Consider the following 20667-nt stretch of genomic DNA (forward strand, 5'->3'; position numbering starts at 1 on the left):
GAGGGGGATCCCATATAAAAGAAACGGCGATGCTCGTCGTCTCGCTCAGGGTGTCGGTCCGGGCAAAACGCCTATATTTCAACCGTCAATTGTGATCTCGTTTAAGGTTGCACGAGAAGTAATACTAATTTATTTTTAGCATTTTGTTACCGTTTAGGAGTCAAAAAAGCTTGAGCCACGCCCAGACTGATCACCTTTTGGGGTTTAAGACAAGTATCCCCGCTTGTTTCATATGAGATTCGCCCAGGGGGGAAGGGGACAAAGCCCCGTGTCAACTATCAAAAGTCGAAAGGAAACAAGAGCAAACTGATAAGAAACGCCGACATCAATGAAAGATCGAGCAGACATGGACTACTAAACCTTTTCTGCCCCCGATAAAGGGAGTCAGAGTGCGGAAGGTCTTTCACAGTATCGACTACACGCCTCCGGAATACGACACTAGCATCATAGGAACAAGCCTAGTTTAGTAAGTTTTAAGAAGGCTACTTGATTTTTTAAAGATACATACAACATTTAGATCATTTTATCTTTCAGTTAATTCTTTTATATCAATCTCGTCATTTTAGAGTAATTTTTACCTAGTTCTAATATTATAGCGTTTTTAACTAATTTTTATTTTAGATTCTTAATTTTTACCATTATTTCTAGTTCTTAATTGTATTTTTATTAGAGGGCCACTGGTTTTTCAGTTTTTTACTGTTATGTGTTCACCCTCTATAAATAAAGTTAATTATTATTATAATATAAACTGTCTAGTTGTTTTTGCATAGCAACAAAACGTCCAAAGAGAGTATTTTATATATAGAATTTTGGTTTGTAATTCCAGGGATTGTATTTGCAAATGCTCCAAGGGCAGTCTATCGAAAATAAGACGACCCTTGTGTAGCCAATGAGATTATGAGTTTGCCTTATAATTTATAATGGGTGATTAAAGGATTAATGATTAAAAGAACTAGCAATGAACATTTTTACCTCATCCCCCCCCCCCCCCTCCTCTGAAAAAAAAAATACGTACTTTTATGTCCACATGTAAAATCAGGGTAACTAAAATTAATCTAACAGTTGAAAAGCAATGTTTTGATCATATTGCTTACAGCACTTTATGCCTATAGCTCAATAGTACAACATCCACAGTTCATCCCACCCCAGGCTTTTAGCCAGGTGGGAGTCCAGGAGTCCTATGGACGGCCACTCTTCAGAGAAAATTAATATGAATAACTGTATACAGAGGGGTTTTTTTAGCAAATTTGGAAATCTTTAGATACCTTTGTACTCATAACTGCAGAAAAACACCTCTCTCCTCAGACCCTCCTATGGGGACAAAGTCAGGCCTTATAAAAATTTTGGCTCATCACTGTTACACCTGCCTCGTCCCCAGGCACCGATTGGCCGGATGTTGAGACGGTAAGGGGGGAAAACAGGGAGGGCGGGGGTTGATGGCCAAGGGAACCATGCACGTCAGTCCCACAACGTCAAGCGAACCGTGCACAACCAAGGACAAGGATGCCTGGGGACGTCAGGCAGCTGCTACACAATTTTAAATAAATCCGGGGATGAATAAGAAAGATAAAAATAATGGACACCATTTAAGTGAAAATTTGATGTTTATTTTATGTCCAGTCATGCCACAGTTCGGACACTTTGATCATTTTGGAAATGTTAGGTGGTTTACATCTGCATTCATCAAAATAGAGGAGATTTAGCAGAGAGGAGTGGTGAAGGGACACCATTAGTTGAGATATCCCCTACTTGTAATGTGTACACGCGATAATAGTGGTTTTTGCACTGTTCTGTTTGCTGTTCAGTCAGCCAACATTCAAGAGCCAGTATTTAAAGATAATTGCAATTGTATCTCAGCCTCATGTGCCTCTTAGGCGCGACGAGGATTATGAGCAATTGTATCAGCCATGATCTCTTTTGACTGATGCAGGTTTTAACTGGTCACACCTGACAGTTGTGTACATTTTACAAAGATCACGTACAGCAAAGCATAACAGTTCCAAGATCATAACAGTGATTCTCCATACCATTTTACATTGCATGCTACTTCTTAGCTAGGACATGAGGTCAGTATCACCCAGTTGATAACATCCTGTATTCTTATCATGTGATCTTCTTGCTTGGCAATGCAGTCAGTGGGAAAAAATATAATTATCATAATAATTTTAAAAATGTCATTTTAAAATTTTATATAATAATTATTATATATAATTTATTACAATAATTATATATAAATAAAGTTAATGTCAGCATGGCACAGGATCATTGACATCTCCCCAGCAAAGAACTTTACTTGTATCCAATGCAGAGCTTGTGATTAATGGATCCATTCTTCCATCATACAAACCAAACACTCCTCCTATGATAAGAAAAGTGTCTAATATTTAGATACATTGGAAAGGTTGCAGTGCGTACTGGTGCAGAAGATTAAAGATATTTCACAGGCATGCAGATTCGAAATAATTTTTCATCACCATGTTGGAAACTCAGCTCTCAAACTCATTAATAATTCATCTTCACAAAGAAAATCATAACCAAGAAGTAGGTTTGGACACCTGGTCTTAATTAGCCCTTTTTTAACATAGATTTTTACGGTTTTATTTCTGCATTTACTCCATAGTTTTTGTGTCAATTGAGAAGATATATCAAACACTATAGAGAGTGGCTATCCAAACACCTTGAATTTCTTCAAAAATACTGTGCTTCACATTGTATTTTCAACTCTCTTCTCAGTGTTTGGGTATCCTGATGAAACACTCTCTCTTGTGTTTGATCTAGTAAAAGGAGCATTGTATACGAGAGTAAAAAGTAAAGACTGCATTGAGGCAAGTGGCTTATGCAGTGGAATCTTAGTAACTAAGAATATTTATTTTTACTCCAACCTGGATGGGATACTTGTCCATCACAGGGCTAGCTATTCCCAAAAATTTAATTTGCCTGGTTCCCATTTATACACCTGTTAGTTTTTTCTAAGTGTTTTGTTTGAGAACACAGCACAAGACCCTGACCAGTGCTCAAACCTGTAACACTTGATCCAGAGTAAAGTGTGCTAGCAAACTAGGCCACCATGAGGCCTATAATAAGAAAGTATATGTCTGTTTTAAACATATAGGTAACAGATTGGAATTAAAGGACCGGTACTTATGTGTCCATAAAAACGAAATAAGCATACGCTGCATCCTTAAAGGCCAAGACTGAGAAATGTGCCTGACTACAGTCAACTCTCTCTTAATGGACACCTCTATAACTTAGATGGACAGTCTTATCTTATTGGTCCCGTCCCTGCTGTTTTTCAGTCATTTTACTGTAACTAAACTTCCTATAAGATGGACAGTTGGAGCCGATCCTGACGGTGTCCGTTTCAGAGAGAGTTAACTGTGTATATGGTTTCTATGGCAACTTAATAGCAAGCTTAACAAAATAATCAATAATTGTAAAAAACACAAGTATTGTGCAATATTTGTACTCTATTGAGCGCAGCTGAATTAAAGACTTGTTTAAGTACCAGCTCATCCATACATTTATACACCAGAGATGGCCAACATTATACTTAACAATGTGAATGTAGAGTATTCTGTGTCCTTTAAATCTCCCAGGATTGTATTTCATCTCATAAAGCATCCCTCTTATTGCCTTAATATTGTACACAGGGTCCACCAATATTCCTGTAGTACTGGAGATCTCTATAATGTGCTCTGCAGCAAAAGATTGCAGTCACATGATAAGGATTTATGACCATTTTGAAAGTGGCAAGGGCAATTTGGAATAATAACTAAGAGTTAAACAAAGACCATGACATGTTAAAAGAGCAATACCCTGGATACCAAAGGATTTTTCTTGCGTGGTGGATACTTCGGCGAGTGGCAATGACCAAGACCAGAAACTGCGCAAGAAAAACCTCTGGCACCCCAGGTAAAAGAGCAATGGCATGATATTAAAAGTGATTTTTCTGATTACCGGTACTTCTAAATTGAAGGAAACCTCAAAATAATAGTTTTCTAACATAGAAAAACACCAAAGGAGAAATAAAAATGTGAAAATAACCAAGTTAGAATAGTTTCAGCTGAAGAACCTTTAGATGGATTACAAACAACAAGATACATTGTCTGTGTCATAGCCCCTTTATTAAGGGGCTTTTTGGCACAAATGGTCACAAGGGAAACAAATCTGCCCTGCTGGAAGCCCAAAACATTTTTAGATTTTGTACTATGACGCAGTTTGCTGCAAAGCGCTCATTTTCTACAATGAAACAATGGACTTCTATAACGTCATTAGTCTGGTTAAAAAATTGTTTATGACAGGGCTTGAAAACTAACTTTTTTGCTAGCTAGCCTATTGGCTAGTGAAAGCTTTGATTGCACTAGCCAAACCCAATTTTCTACTAGCCAGAATTCTCAAGCTAACTTAGATTTGGGCACTGAGAGGCACTTTGCCTTCTTCACAGGCTCTGTTATCATTATCTGTAGCCATAGGGTTAATTTTAGGTTACTTTTTGGGAATTTCAGCTTGTCCACAGTCCTTGATAAGCTCTGTTCTCTCAGAGTCGATTTCGATGCATAGTTTTCTTCTGATCAAATTACTGGACTTTTTACTAGCCATTACAGTACCTACTAGCCAAAACTGCATTTCTACTAGCCTGTGGCTGGTTGGCTACCGTTAGTCTCGAGCCCTAAATGAGTTAAAAAATAAGCCGATTACCTCTGGGTTAAATCTTGAAAATATAAAAAGTTGACACACACCTAGTTCCTCATGAGAGGATATAGCATATCCTTTTCCCTTGTATCCGTCAATAATATCAATTATATCTTCTGCTTTGACATCTAGTCCTCCTGTCCTAAGGTCTTCATTTATTTTGTTGTAAAAATATGCCGCATTATCACACACATTTACAGCATGGCACCTACATGCACAAGAAAACAATGAGTGTCAGAGCTCTTCCATGTCACCGATTAATAGGGTATTTTGTGGGAAAAATGAGGGTTCCACATTTTAGAATTTTTCAAACTGTTAACTAGTTACTGTTAGAGCTTATGTCAGAAATGAAAAAAATGGTTCACAGACAGTGAGAGAGAGAGGTGTTTTAATTTAATTTTCTACTCAGTAACCTGGTATAAAAAAAATAAACTACATTGAAAACAATAGCCTAGGTTGGAAAAATGACCTTAAGCTAATTTTGACCTGTAACATCTACAGCTGTTTAGTGCCCAGTGTTCAATGTCTAATGTCTAGTGCCTTATATCTACTGTCCTATGTAATAACAATTTTATTATTAAAAATCTTACTTGAGTTTTGATCCTGTCAGGTAGTTTGCGATGGCAATTCCTGCTGCACTTCCCCCACTGCCAACTGTTATTACAATGTCATCAAAATTCTCCAACAGATTCTAAAACAAGCAAGAACATCTTAAATTCACTTTTATTATTGTTTATTACAGAACAACTTTATCATCTTTGTTGATTTGAGAACACTTTTTAAGTCATGAAGTTACATAGTTTGTGGCTAGTCTGATGCAGCATTTCATTCTGGCCAGAGGACTCTTCAACCTTATTCCCATGGCCTCTCTCCTTTTGCTCTGGGAGGCAGGAAGACAGAGACCATGGGAACGAGGTTGGGGACCTTCAGAGACTTTTCTGCTTTCAATTGGCACTCTTATTGAGCATGGTGCTCAAAGTCCTGTTCACAAACAAAATAATGACAGCGATCTTTCCTTATGTCACCCAAGGATTCTCAACCACATGAAATCCCAAGTTAGCATTTAGAATAAAAGCTGACCGTTACTTGTGAAATAACATAGTTCATGGCTAGTCTGAGGCAGCATTTCATACCGGCCAAGGGACTCTTCAGAGACCTATCTGCTTTCAATTGAGAAAGTCGTTGAGCATCATACTCAAAGTCCCATTCACAAACTAAATGATGACAGTAACTGAAACATAAATGATAAATGACTATTGCTTCACCTGATTCACCATCATTTCTTGAAATGCTGTTAGGTAACCAAACATCCCCATGTATGAAGAACCTCCCACCTCAATCAGATATGCAGAAGAACCCTGCTCTTTTCTGCAAAAATAAATATTAACGTTAAAAAAAGTCAGGAAGAAAGAGGTGGATTTGGGACAACCCTTCCTTCCGAGAGTAAAGTATTGGAATTTTCATGAATTGTGCAAAAAATATCCATACCCACCCATACCCACCCCATGGATAGTCTTTGGAAATTCTGAGGGAGGTCTCAAAAGCCAAAACTTTTAAAGGAAAGTATGGGGCTTGACACTAGAATTCCCAGAGAAGTTAATAATTCAACCCAGAAAAATATCAGTGAAACTGGTATGGATATTTTCTGGAACAACACATTTTTTGTTTTTTCTTAGACTCACTTAAATTATATTAAGCCTGTTACGTCAGTAAGTCCATTGGCCCATGTGTGTGTCCAGTAATAAGATATGGAGAAGACTGAGTGGGGATTGAAACAACATACATGTAGGCAGTGGAAGTGGATAGGTCATGTTCTGTATATGGCAAAAGCTGAGACCCACATATCATGATATGGCAATAACCTGGACAATAAGCAGGAAAAAGAAACATGGACAGCCCAGAGAAACTTGGAGGAAAACAGTAGAAAGGGATTGCGTTGAGATGGGATTAACATTATGGGCTGCAGTAGCAGCTGTGGCCAAGAACAGGGACAAGTGGAGAGCATTAACTTCTGGCCCTTTTCCCCCCACCTGGTGGCAAGAAGAAACTAAGAGAGGGCAGTTGTGTGCTTTTCTAAGTTTACAATTTTATGATTTAGCTGGTAGATGACTTGCCTCTGACCTTGCCCATCAGACAAGCAAGTTAGAATGAAAAGTTACATGCCCCAGATGACAGGAGAGGACTCCTTTTGAGCCCTGTCAGTAAACACAATCTAGAACAAGCAGAGGGGGCCTACAGTAACCCTGCTCCCCCTTCATTTCCACCAGCCTGCTCTATAACTACATGTATTTCTCCAAAGACTTAAAGACATTCTTTAGTAAATAACTACTTACAATTTTTCTGCCATCTTCTCCATCATTTGTTTTAGGCCAGATTCGTACTGGAGTGGAGGAACAACAATGACATGACTTCCAACCATTCTGTTTAAAAGAAGGTTCCCTTTACAGCCAATATCTGTAGTCTGCACAACAGACAAAAACAACAGTTAAATTTTAATTTTACTAATGCTGGTACACAAATGTGGTCCCTTGATAAAGGGCTTACCAGAAATTAGCATAGGGTGGTTGAAACTGTAGGGTTTTTTTTATTGTTTGCTTGTTTTTTTTGCAGTAAGTCGTTTCAAATTAAACCATTTTAATCAAACTTGACTCTAGTACAGTGATTTCTACGACGAATTACGAGCCTAAATCTAGTAAACAATTTCTCCACATGGTCGCAAAACATCCACACAGCGATAAAAGTCACATGACCAAAGTACGCAAACTTTATGTATTTGGTAACGAAATGTCCTTCACCTCAGTAAGTTTATGTATTTATGACCTCTTACCGGTAGTTGTAGCAGAGAAAATCGCACATGTGTTTAAAGCCAAACTGTAATTGGGGGGGGGGGGATTCAAACCAAAAAGCCATCTGTGGGGGAGGTGTGGATATTTTTCTAGAACAACACAATACAGATTTGGTCTACACATTGTACTCAGTTAGCTTATTGTTAAGTTTCAGACGTGCCTGTTCAGGATTTCTTAGGAACAAGTAACAATTCAAGCCAAGTTGCCTTGCAGCAACTGCAGTGCTTCTGCAGTGATTGGACTGAATACCACCACAAGTCAAAACTGTGTCGCACTTCTTGTCTAGGGCATCTGCCAGTAAAAACTCCAACTTGCGAACCTTATACAACAATTAAAACACAATAACTGTTAGTATTTTTACAACAGATCTGAGCAGACTCTTTTCCCAAAATAATGGCAGCTGATACAAAAAAAAAATTGGGGGGGTTTATTGGGAAGGGGGGAGAGGGGGGGGAGGGGGGGGGGAAAGAAATATTCTATAAAAAAATATAATATAAAAAAAAAACGGGCCATGCTTTCTTTTCAGCTCAATACACTGCATCATGGTGATGCCAACTGTACCACTTAGGGGCAATGTAGCTTTGATTGACATTGGAGCTGGTTTCTCATTATGCCTGACAATTTTTTCAAAAAATGTTGGTTTAGGTGTTAACAAAATATGAAAAATTAAAATTATTGAATTTTATTTCAAACTCCAACATAACCACAAGGAATTTTACTGGCTTGCTTGTTCCCACTAGTCAGGGAATGAGCCATCTCTTTAAAATGAAATCCAATGGGTTGACTTGGGAGCAGATGGTGCATTATTGGGAGAGGCCCATTTTCCAAGAAGGGTAGGAGGAATTCACATGTTTCCCCCTGGCAGACGTTATCTAGTAACTAAAACAAATTCTGAACTTTGCACCTTGTTTCCAGATAGAGTGCTCCCTGTCATGTCATCCCTTTTGATAAACAATGAAAATTCCTTTGGGAGATTTGGAATATTCCATGGATGGATTGGAGTGTTGTGCTGTGCAAGCTACAAAACAGCAAGACCTAAAGTTAGATCAAAAATGATACACGTAACTATTGTCAGTTACATAATAATTCTAAAGATCAGAAACTTTAGGAACAAGTTATAACTGAACCTTATTTTAGCAGAATTATTGATTAGCATCCTCATTACAAGAATCAATATGGGGCTTACGGTGTCCATAAGCCCCATACTGTCCTTAATGTGGAGCTGGGGGGGGAGCTACAAGGGCAAGACCAGTGACATATAAGGATATTTGCAACTACTAGAGATCTTTACATGTATCAAGGCCTTAGCATTAGAAAAAGCAGGAAAAAGTTAAGAAAATCATTTTATTTCCAGAACCTTCGCTCCTCTCCATCACTGACCAAAAGATGGAAAGACTTTGGAATGGGAATGACATTGATATAACACCACCCCTACAGACCCCCTCCACGGACTACCCCAAAAATAACAAAAAATAATATATAGATTTAGGCAAGCCTAAAAGCGGAGCTCCCCGGTTATAGGCCCTTTACATTTTTTTTAGAATGATTTTTTATTCGTGTTATTTTCTTTATATATATTATGTATTGTTTTTCACCATGAACAACAGCACCAAATAAAAGTAAAAATAGTTGATCAATCAAAAGAGGATGATCATCTAGCAGTTTGTGCATAACCTCCCAAAGATATATAAACTCTCAAAGAGAAACTAGAACAAAGAAAGCGTTGCTCTAGAAAATATCCATACACCCACCATAACTGGTATGTTATAGCTGTACATAGCATACAACTGGAAAGTTTTGCATGTAGCTTGTCCCACCCCCCCCCCTCCCCCTCAAACGGGGGCCCTATTGGAACAGTGACAGTATTATTTCCCGATACTATAAATAACAACAAATAACTAATCTGTGAGACACACCCACAAAACAAAACAGCTGTGTTTAATGTTTTATTATTTAATGACTGAGTTCGGTTTTGGTGAAGTAAAAATTTGCCTATGAACAACATATATTTTATCAGTTATTATTGTATTGCAACATGTGAGATTGATTTAGAGATTGATGAACTGTGTATCTCATTATCATGATAACTGTTCTTCACAGTGTGGGCACTGGGAATTAAATGTTTGGGTAGGTAAAGCCTGCTGTTGAGCCAAGTGGCTCATCAGGCTGGAGCGTAACCAGGTTTCTGCAGCATTATTAAGCGGCTAGGAGTATTTCTACTCCCCCTGGATGGGATGCTAGTCCATCGCAGGGTTAACCCCCCCTCCCCCAGCAGTAAATAAGCCGGTACCCATTTATACACCTGGGTGAAGAGAAGAACTATGAGAGTAAAGTGTCTTGCCTAAGAACGCAACGTAGTGCCCGGGCCAGGTCTCGAACCCGGACCGCTCGATCCGGAGTCCAGCACAATAACCCAATAACCATCAGGTCACCAAACCTCCCACAAATGTTTGGGTAGCCGGATATTTTCATATTGTGTTGTCAGAGATCCCTTAAGAAATACGTACATGGATGAGCCTATCTGCCATTCATACTTTAAAATTACACCTGACCAATAAAGTATCACACAGAGTATAAGTATAGTTGTAATGAATAAAAAATATATATCTCTCTCTCTCTTGTTCTGCAACTCTTGGAAATTGCTACTCGTGTTACCCTGAAAAAGGGAAAATAACAGATACCATTTTTTGATGATATTGACATCAAAGAATATTTATAATTTAATTAAAGAAATAACAGAACATAAAAAAGAGAGTTTTCAATTTGCATGGGCCAGGGAAGTGGGGACATTATTAGAACCAAAAAGTCCTTTCAGAGTAACAACCCTAAGACACTAATAGTGCTATCAAAAAGACCCGGCACAGGCGAGGTTGATGAATGTTTTGGGGTGTGAAACACCGGCTAATTCAAGAGTTCCCTACAAAATGATTTCTTTAGACTCTTATAATTTATCTCTGAAGGTGCTTTGAAAGTACTGTGATTAAGTCCAGGAAAGCTTGCATATTCTCCCTAAAACTTTTATCACATTTTAGCACATTTTAGCCGGTTCATCAACAAGCCCAGCTGGCTTTTCTGCCTAAACAGCTCTAAAATTTACTAAGTCTTTTGTTCACGTAAAATTCACTGAGTTTAAGTTCTTCTACATTTGCCTGGTACCACAACAAGACAATTTATGTTAAGTTAGGGCTTGAGCTTATTAGCTATTAAGGTTTAATTAAGGTATTAACAATTAAAAGGAATTCAAACACAACAGGTCAATTTGCACTTCTCCCACAAAATCATACAAGTATTCCGGTATTTTGTCGGGTCAGGTAGCAGATTTGTTGGTTCTTTGCCCTCATACCCCTCCTCCACGGTGGGGGAGGGGTGATTGTATGAACAACGAAAACATTTTACTTGAACAATAAAAACATTTTATGTACATGTGCTGTTACACATAAATTGTGTATATTAAATTCCTCAATTGAACGAGGATTTTAGGGAAATATACAATGTAAACTTACCAAGGGGTTAAAACGCATACCATTTTTCACACCCAAAAGTTTTACACTTGAAAAACAAGTTTCATGCACTAATGTGTCATGGAGCCTTTAAATCACAATTTATGACCACCGGAAATAAATTCATTAATCAATAACTCTTTTTGAGTTTGAACTTTGTCCAGTGATCTACCTCATGTGAACTTTTCACGTGAGTACCCCAGGAAACCCATCATCGACCAATAGCATCGGGCCTTTGTAAAGATCATGTTCAATGCTCATATTGTCTTTGTTCAGTTTCACCACGAGCAGCACTGAAGTCAGTACTGTTTTCAAGCAGTTAGTGGTTTATTTTGTTCCCTCCCATCCCACCCTATAGCTCCCTAAAGAGTTATTTTTAAGTGCTGCCAGCAGTCACTGGACAGAGGAATTCTCAAACCTTTATCATAATTAATTAGATGTATAAGCTAGCTAGAAACTACCCATAATTTTTTTCCAACACTACAAGTAACAAGAATAATAAACAGTAAAACACGAATAAGTAGCTAGCAGAGGAAGATGAACATGTATCAGGCCAGTCCAGTTTGCTAGATTAAAATGTACATTGTATATTTTTCTATTGTAGCATAGGATTCATTTTCTTTATTTGTGACCATTTCAATAAAGTTGGGAATGGGGATAAAGTGCTCCCTTGTCACACTATGCCCCCATAGACTCGATATTTTTGGAGGCCAAACTCCCTTTATTCTGTACTCCCTGGATTTAGGTAAGTGGAGGCCCAACTCCCTCCAATCAGAGATGAGGCCCAACTCCCTCTTCTCTACCCAGGAATGCTCACTGTCGGCCCTGAGAGGTGGCCCCACTCCCTCCTCTCCATCCGGCGTGTGCCTCTCCCTGGGCTGTAGGTTTTGTTAGCTTGACACTCCAGGAGTACAAGGGGCTGACATATTTTTGGTGGAGCACTTGTCACCCACTCCCCATTTCAGCCACACTTAGTTGTTGTTGTTTTTTGTTTAGCTACTCACCCTTGGGCCCGAAAGAGATATCCCTCCGGGGATCTGCCGGCCAAAATAAAGTAGTGATCCAGCCTAAATAAGAGCGGGAAGGGAATTTAGAAGGAACCAGTACAAAAGAGAGGTAGGGAAGTAGAAATTGAAAAAGGAAACCTCCACTGCACGCAAAAAACCGGAGGCAGAAGAGAAAGAATCATCCACCCCAAAATGATAACCGAAGAGAAGGACGAAATTACTTATAAAAATTTATCATTTAAGTTGAAAATTTGAAAGTTAAAGAATTACGAGTTGCCTCAGAATCCATAGCCACAGGGTAAAAAAGTACCCTCTATATTGGGGAAGAGATTTCTCAAGCAATTTTTTTCACGCCTGTTTGCGTAATTAGGTTAAAAGGCCCAGGAAGTCGTCTAATTAAATACAGTCACAAGTTTCTAAGAAAATAATAGCACAGTCTAGGAAGAAAATTGAGAGCTGCTTGTTAACCACAGGGCAGGGAGCCCTACCTAAAACTTCAGGATCAGCTAAAACGAAAGAATTAGTACGCCCAGGGAAGTGCGGGTATTAGAGGAAAGGTTATACAGGGCGGCGAAAAAAAGGTTGAAATAAAAAAAAAACAGAAACATTTTTAGTGCATGCCTGAAAAGTCATCAACCTAAAAATTGTTACAATCAAGAAAAATATTTTGGCCTGCTCAAGTATATTACTATTGCTTTCCGAGTCTTTATTCGAATGAATGCTGCATCAGAAGATGAGGTTTTTGAGGGCGACGTTATTAATTTTCTTTCTAATAGTAGCGCATTCGAGGGAGGCGTTTAATCGATTAAATACGGTATAAAAATATGAAAAAACTAATCAATTTCTGAGAAAGGCTGTAAAATCAGATAAGAAATACAAAACTTTCACAAAACGTTTTCACCAAACATCATATGATAAAAATATAAAAACTAAAATAAGGAAGACTACGCAAAGTTCTCAGTGAAAAATAACAGAGGCCATGGAGAAACTATATTTCGCTAAGACTCTCAGCTAGCAATGTCCCCTATACAGTATGGGGCCCAGTTCTCGGCCGGGTCCAGTTCTCGGCCACTTTGTGTTCAACGCGTTTTTCACGCCTCAGTTGAATTAAAACAAAAATTATTACATCCAGCGATAATTTACATTGCGATAGACTGATTTTGTGCTCTAAATCGTTATTTGATCCTCAACACGTATAGAAAGCTCACACGTCGAGTTTACGCGGAGGTAGTTAATTTTTTTCCCGAAATTTGTTTGTTTACGGCTCCTTGAAATCTTGGATGCAGTTAAATTCGTATTTTATCCGAAAGCGCCAACCAAAAGAGTAATTTTGATGTGAAACGTAAAATAATTCAGCTTTCTTAACTTTCGTTATTTGTATTTCTTCGATGTGGATTTGCGTTTTGCCAGCTGGCCACCCCCGCTATCACAGCTTAGCGTTGTTTAAACACTGCAGCCAGAATAAAAGAAAAAATTTAAAAATAAAAAAATATTGAGTAACTCTTTCTTTCTACACACCTAACTCCAAGACCCTTCCACTGCAAAGTACATAAGAGTCACACAACAAGGAAGAACTGCAAAAAGCCATAAAAAGCAAAAAAAATAAGTTTACAGAGTGATTTTATGACGTGAAAATAATTGAGCTTCGGACGATAAGTTTTGGTGGCCGAGAATGGGCCGTGTGGCCGAGAACTGGCCCACAAAAGGAGATTTATTTTATTATTGTTGGGAAATAATTAACCGGTCAATAGCTACACCAAAAAGTGAATAATGTAGAAAGCCGGGAGAAATCAAGTTTTTGTCTGAGAAAAGAAATACTAGTTTACGTCTATAGTGGCCGAGAACTGGGCCCCATACTGTATTGCATCGACTCGACCACATACAAATTTATAAATTTTTTCTCTACTTTTCTGTACTCTTCCAACGTTTAAAAGTGGTGTGTTCTTCCTACTTGGGGGATTAACTACAGAATAAACAAATAACGCGGATAGGAAAAACCAGAAGTAAGGTATGCTTTGAATACAACCGTTAAGACAAGACGAATCATTATAAGTCTATCTTGTTTGACATACCGGTACACGACTGAGAGCTAGAACCCAGCTTCGTTTAAAAATGATGTACAGTGTATTAGGTGAATGTGGTTATTAAATACAAAGACTTTTCTAATCTGTTAAAAAATGAACATCAATAGCTCACCTTGTTTTCGTAAAGGAATGTTGTCTTTGACCGTCTTTGCTTCAAACTCACCAAGAAGTTGGACATGTTGGAAGATTTTCCATTTCGATCGGCCACAATCTTTACTCCTCTACTAACTATGGTTGTCATCGCGGGTGAAACGAGGAAATATCCAGAAATAATGTATCTTAATAAACTTCTTAAAATGAGTTCTTCGTGTGTTCAATCGAGGAGTCTTCAGTTAGTAATGAACTCATGCGTACGTTGGTAAATCGGATGCTGTGAGATTTTTCCTGACTTTTCACACAGCGGACTTCCTCAAGTTAGTCTCCCCTTCATGTAATCTAACAGTCAAAGAGAAGAAGATTTTTCCCGCGTTAAAACTTCCTACTATATAAAGCTTAGCTGAGAGAAACGTTTTAAAAAACTTTTTGCTAAGGCCTTGATAGTAATGATTTTTCCCGCTAAGACGCGGGTTGCCACCGGAGCCTAGCTCGTTCCCAGGCCTCGGGAGGACGGACGACGTACGCGACAACCAAAATTCTCGCATAGGACATTTGCCCTGTCTGTTCCCTGTACCCGCATGTACCAATGGAGCTACGCTACGCGCCTCGGCGGTGGAGCTCGTATAAAAGTTAGTTTGACTTCTCAGGATAGAGTGTCTGCGCCGGGAAGGACCTCTGGGCAAATTGCTAAAAAGGCTGCACAAGAGAATAGAATCCACCACCTCCAGCCCAGCACACAACAACTGGAAGAACTGTGTTTGTAGGAAGGCAGGTCGGAGGGGGAAAGAAAGAAAGAATAAGGAGAAACAAACCTTCCACGAAAGACCTGGACAAGGAAGTTCCGTAGTTTAAAAAAGAAAAGTAAAAATTACCTCAAGTGTTGTAGTGAGAGGCCAGGAGGGAGTGGAGTGTGAGAGGCGAGAAATCATCATCCAAAGAATCCGATGTAAGCGATGCCAAATCTAGTGAAGATGCACGACTGTCCACTCACAAGATTGCTGTCAACTCTGCAGTCGAGTCGACGAGACGATAAGTCAGCGGCGCGGAATAAAGTTGGAGAAGAAACCCTAAGTAGTTAAGGTACCAAATTCCTTGCAGTAGCCACCGAAGTGTAGCACTTTTTTGGATTTTTGGCTTCGCGAGCATTTTCATCCCAAAAAGCACTGTAGATAGAGATAATTTGTGTTAAAAGCACAACTGACAATGGCGTCAAAGATGAAGCCCTCATTAGTAAAGGAGAGGAGGCCTGGGGAAAGGTGATACGTCAGTGGTTGCCTTCAGAAACCCAGTCCACACACTCGTTCAAGATGACGTCATCCACGTTGTACGAGAAAAATGGAAGTCAGCCAGCCAAGGAGAGATAGCTCGAGAGCGTACCATCAAAATGATAGTACATTGTTGAAAAAGAAAATTAAAAATGTTTAAAAAAACGGAAAAAGTGAGTTGGCAAAAAAACGAGCACTTTAGCATAATGCTTTTTTTACGAGCACTTTCGGTAAGAGCCTACTTGCAGCCAATTTTTTGTTAACCGAAAACGTTCCTCTTGATCATTAACCGTTTAGATCGGATTATTCTCTCTGAGTAGAATTTTGAAGAGGTAACAACTAACTATGCATAACCCTTTAATAGAATCTGTTTCTTTGTGACCCTTTGTTATGAAATTAAAGAAGATGTAAACGGAGGTTGAGTAAGAAGTATAGAAAGGTATTTTTATTGATATTTGACTACGTAACCTTGCAATATCTAGCTGGGAGGGGAGAAAATATAATGGAGATGGACTACCATCCCTAGCATTTTTACTTGTATTAAAGGTAGGCTATGAGGCGGGAAGTAGACGCAAGACCTCTATTTTCGCGTTTTCGATCGATGAGCGCGCAAAAAGAGTGGGAGAGAACTGGACGCCAGCGCAAAAAAAATTGAAAAAATTGAAAAATTGAAAAATCGAGAGGCTGTGGACAGTCTAGGATAGGCTCTGAAGGTTATGGAACGCTTGGTCATTTAGAGTTACCTTACGTCTGCTCTTGCAACAACAACAACAACAACAACAACAATACTTTATTTACCCACGCGACTCCTAGGAGCGCAAGCGCTCGTTAAAATGTGTGCGTGAACGCAAAATTGTATAAAAGGAAAAAAAAAATATAATTATCTATGTGAAATATGTATAATATAATAAATATGTATACTTATATAATAATATAATATGTATAATATAATAATAGGCACCTAAAAAGAGTTAAAAATATTAAAACCATTAAAAAGGGGATAGCCAAGGATATACAATTAACGGGGACGAATACTAACAGTTTCATCCCCGGGGGAGGCACCCCCCTATATGGCCTATACGGGGACGTGGATAATGTTTTTGGGATATTTTCACAACCGGGATCCAAAATATTTTTGGGAAAATTACAGTATTTTCGTTTTCGTTGGATAGAGCAGGTTTCAATTGAGTGTCGTAAAACCAAAACCAAAGTAATTACTTCGGCCAATCACAAAGGACACAGACAAACCAGTGAATCAATCAAAACCCAAGCAAATACAGTAGCCGGACGAAGCGGGGAAAACGTGCGCGAGCGAGTCACGATTGGTTTTGGTTTAGTTCTGATTGGCTGAGAAAGTGGCGCGAGATTTTTAAGCCAATCACTAAGCGTCGTACAGCTCCCTGGCGAACTCCTTGACCATGTGCATTTTGAGGTTCAATTTCTTCAGTCTATTTCTTCGATCGATCGAGGCTTCTTCTTTGCCTCCTTCTTCTTTTTTTCTTCAGACTATTCAGAATCACTTGGCTTAAATTCGCTGTGACTTAAATCGCTTACATCAGAGTAGCTATCTGCAAACATTTCAACAATAGCTTCATTGTCAATTCTGCCTTCACGCACACGAGCCGCCATTTTGTAAATTGTCTGAGCAAAAATCAATTTTATTGGGTCAGCGGTGTCTCAAAATTAGTGCCAGTCCTTTCTCAACACCGGCGATGATTTATTCAAGGCATCGCGAAAACCAGGCTTTCAGTAATGTGTTTGGTTGAGGACGTATATATACGTCCTCAGTCGTTGCGTGACAACAGAGAGGAGTATATATACGTCCTTGGTAGGCAAGGGGTTAATGTGGAGCTGGGGCGAGGGAGCTACAAAGCCAAGACCAGCTGGCATATAAGGATATTTGCAACTACTAGAGATCTTTACATGTATCAAGGCCTTAGCATTAGAAAAAGTTAAGAAAATCATTTTATTTCCAGAACTTTCGCTGAGGGGCCGTAAGGGGGTTTCTAGTGAAAGGTGATTGTACGTTTTTATTTTCCGTGATCCGTGATTATAAAATAATATTGTCCGTGAACTGTGAATGACATACTTTTTGTGACACGTGAAAGCAAAAAATAAGGTTGTGTAATCATAATATTTGACTAGAATTCAGCACTTTCTCCGTAAAAACCAACCTGCTGTGCAAGGAAGATTACTTTTGGACACAATTTGCGTGATGGCTAAATATTTAAGAACAGGTAGTCAGTCATTTTTGCAAAATCGCCCTTGCAAGACTAAAAACACTTCGATATGGAGGCTTAAATGCACAAGACTTCCTCGTCTATGTTATTTTCCGTGAAACGTGATTTACCATTTTTAATAGTCGTGAACTGTGCGCATGACCCCCCCTTACCGCCCCTCTTCGCTCCTCTCCATCACTGACCAAAAGATGGAAAGACATTGATATAACACCACCCCTACAGACCCCCTCCACGGACTACCCCAAAAATAACAAAAAATATAAAATGCTTAGTTTGACTTCTCAGGATAGAGCATTCTTCTGGTCTGCACCAGGGATCAGGACCTCTGGGCTAAAATAAATTATCTAAAAAGGCTGTCACAAAGATGATCGAATCTGATTGGCAGTTGAAAACTGGTTCGTTTCACCACAATCTCCAGCCCTATGCACACAATCAAACTGGAACCAGGAAATCCTGGTTCCGGTTTTTGGTTAAGGTATCAGTATACCCCAAAATTGACCATTTCAAAGAAAAATATATTTTGTATTTTCGGATAGATCTCATTAAGACCTTTCATTCAAAAAAAATTTATGGAAAAAGATTCACTCTACACAGAGTTATGAAGAAAAAACATTTCTTGCCATTAATTATAATTTATATTTTGATATTGATAGCTGTCAACAGGTTGTCTAAAGGAGCGCGGCGATGCTACCGTTGTGTGACTATCAGAGTTCTTGGTTTTCGACGAGTTCTTTAGGTGTTTTGCGCTGGCAAAATGCATAGTTTTCCAGACGTCAGTGAAGAAACATTTTCCCATTCCTATCTCAAGTTCGAAGAATGTTGCAAAAACGGGAAAGGACAAAAGATTTGGCAGATGCGCTAGTAGATAGTGACAACGGGTTTTTCACCGCTTGAAGGGGTAACAGCACGACCTGGAATCACGACCCGCAGTTCCTCGGCTTACTTTGACTACTTTAGGATTCTTGTGATTCCACGTTTTCGTTGTTTTAGATTTAAAACTGTTGCACTGAGACGAAAATTGTTATAACGCAAGCGGTAGAATATGAGTATGAAATCATGCAACAGTCTGTTTCCGGCCAGAAGCAACATTTGACACTGCTTTGAACAAGTTGTATTGTTAAAGTAAAATGAACCTTCATTCTATCGCTCAACGCCTGGTCATTTTCACACGTCTTGTGTAGTTAATCTCATTACACCGGAAGAACGGCCCAAAATACATTTTCGTTCGTATCTCGAAAACAGAGTTTCGAAGAGAGAGGTGCACATTTTAAGTTCGTTTTCAATGGAGTTTCAACAATTTTCGTTGAAATTTGGCAACAATGTTGCCCGATAAACGAGCAACAAAACTGTGTCGGCGAATTTTTATTTTTTTCTTCTTTCAAAAGTTATGGCTGTTTTAACGCAGAGAATAGTTGTTTCTTACACTCTTGAAGTTTAACTGCGTGTCAAAAACAAACCAGACAAGTAATTAATTTTCCCCGACACAGTTTTTTAGAGAAAGGTGTGAAGAACACATAGCGATGTTGATCGCTTCTTTCCGTTCAAAATTGTCCGGAAACGAACCCGATTTATGAGCCTCGGTACTTTTGGAAAAAACACGCTCTTTTTGGACAACATTAATATTTGAACTTAAAATAAATGTATCTCCGCAATCTACAATTCCTAAGCTTTCAGAAAATATATACTTTGCTGGGGTTTGCTTTAATTAACAGACGGTAAGGCAGCTCCAACGCACACTGGTCATTTGGGGTATACTGATACCTTAACCCAGAGCAATTGACTTAACCAACCGCTGGTCAGCGGGAACGCAGGCTCTGGAAATGAGATTGTAGAACTCGAGAACAGAATAAGGATTTATTTAGAAACAAACCTGTAATCTCCAATTATACGAACAGAAACCTGGATGTTCAACGGAAGTTCCGTTAAGGTTATATAAAAAATTGAAACAGTAAAACAATTTACCTTTACAAAGTGCTTTGGAATATTTTTCAGTGACGAGGCCCACTTTGGAGGTTCGTATTGGTGGAGTTGTGTGAGCATGTTTATGCCTCGAGAAATGTTCCTACTCATTTCCAAAGAAATTGTCCGATGCTAAGTGATGCTCGGTTATCCATAATATCTCATGTTTTGCTGAACGATGCCAAATAACGACTGTCCACTTTCACAAGACTTGCTGTCAAAGAACTCTTGCAGTCGCGCGCAGTCGATTTCTCATTGCAGACGCATAAAGTCAGCGGCGTTTCGGAACTTTTTTAGGGTAGGAACGTTATGTATGGGGAACTATTATGTCCCCAATATATAATTGTATAGCTGTACTCTAGCGTCCTGATGTACTACTCAATCTGGTGTACTCTAGTACTCTAGGTGCTTTATGTAATTGGGTGTGTAAGAGAACCGAAGTATTCTTTTCCTTTCCAAGGACTACTTGCTTTTACACTGATTCATGATTAGATTGAAGTAAGTCAGTTTAAGGGTTTACCAAATTTATCCTTGCAGCCAATTTATTTGTTAACCGAAAACGTTCCTCTTGATCATGTAACCGTCTTTTCAGTTCGGTATTATTGTGTTAGGATCCTGAAAAGTCTCTGAGTAGAATTTTGAAGGGATAACATACTAACTATGTAACCCTTTTGCTTTGTGACCTTTGTTCCGAAATAGACCATTTGCATTATGACGTAAAAGCGCAAAGACTTCTGGTAGTTGTAGTTAGGTTCGTGGGAAAAAACATTTCTGGCTTGTGATTGGCTAAGGGCAGCTAAGCGGGAAGGTGGACATCTATGACATTTATTTGAAGCCGAGCGGCTAGTCGAGCGGCTAAAGTTTACGCTCTTGTCGTTTCGAAATTTGCTTATACCGGTATATACATTCATATTTCAGTTACTTGTCAAAAATATAGAAAACAGGATGATAGCTTTGGAATGAATATTGACTGACAAA

At 38.9% G+C, this 20667-nt stretch overlaps 1 protein-coding gene across 5 annotated transcripts; it reads right to left on the reverse strand.

The window, feature by feature from the left end:
* Positions 1-1585: 1585 nt before the first annotated feature.
* Positions 1586-19937, reverse strand: LOC144662594 (uncharacterized). 5 transcript variants are annotated; one of them, XM_078523433.1, is made up of 9 exons: positions 19693-19937; positions 8443-8556; positions 7699-7857; positions 7026-7153; positions 5958-6060; positions 5283-5383; positions 4740-4900; positions 3569-3695; positions 1586-2373 (listed from the first exon to the last, which is right to left on the reverse strand). In XM_078523433.1, the coding sequence occupies exons 1-9, from the start codon at positions 19798-19800 to the stop codon at positions 2247-2249; spliced, it is 1128 nt and encodes a 375-aa protein (XP_078379559.1). In that variant the 5' UTR covers positions 19801-19937; the 3' UTR covers positions 1586-2246. The 5 variants fall into 5 exon arrangements, 4 of the variants coding, with proteins under 4 accessions (XP_078379559.1, XP_078379560.1, XP_078379558.1 ...); XM_078523434.1 differs by having other exon boundaries at positions 1586-2359; positions 3556-3695; XR_013572477.1 differs by having other exon boundaries at positions 2228-2359; positions 3021-3695.
* Between the last annotated feature and the right edge of the window lie 730 nt (positions 19938-20667).

The sequence above is a fragment of the Oculina patagonica genome, chromosome 8, assembly GCF_052425735.1.
Source record: "Oculina patagonica isolate OP01 chromosome 8, crgOcupat, whole genome shotgun sequence".
NCBI classification, from domain to species: domain Eukaryota; kingdom Metazoa; phylum Cnidaria; class Anthozoa; order Scleractinia; family Oculinidae; genus Oculina; species Oculina patagonica.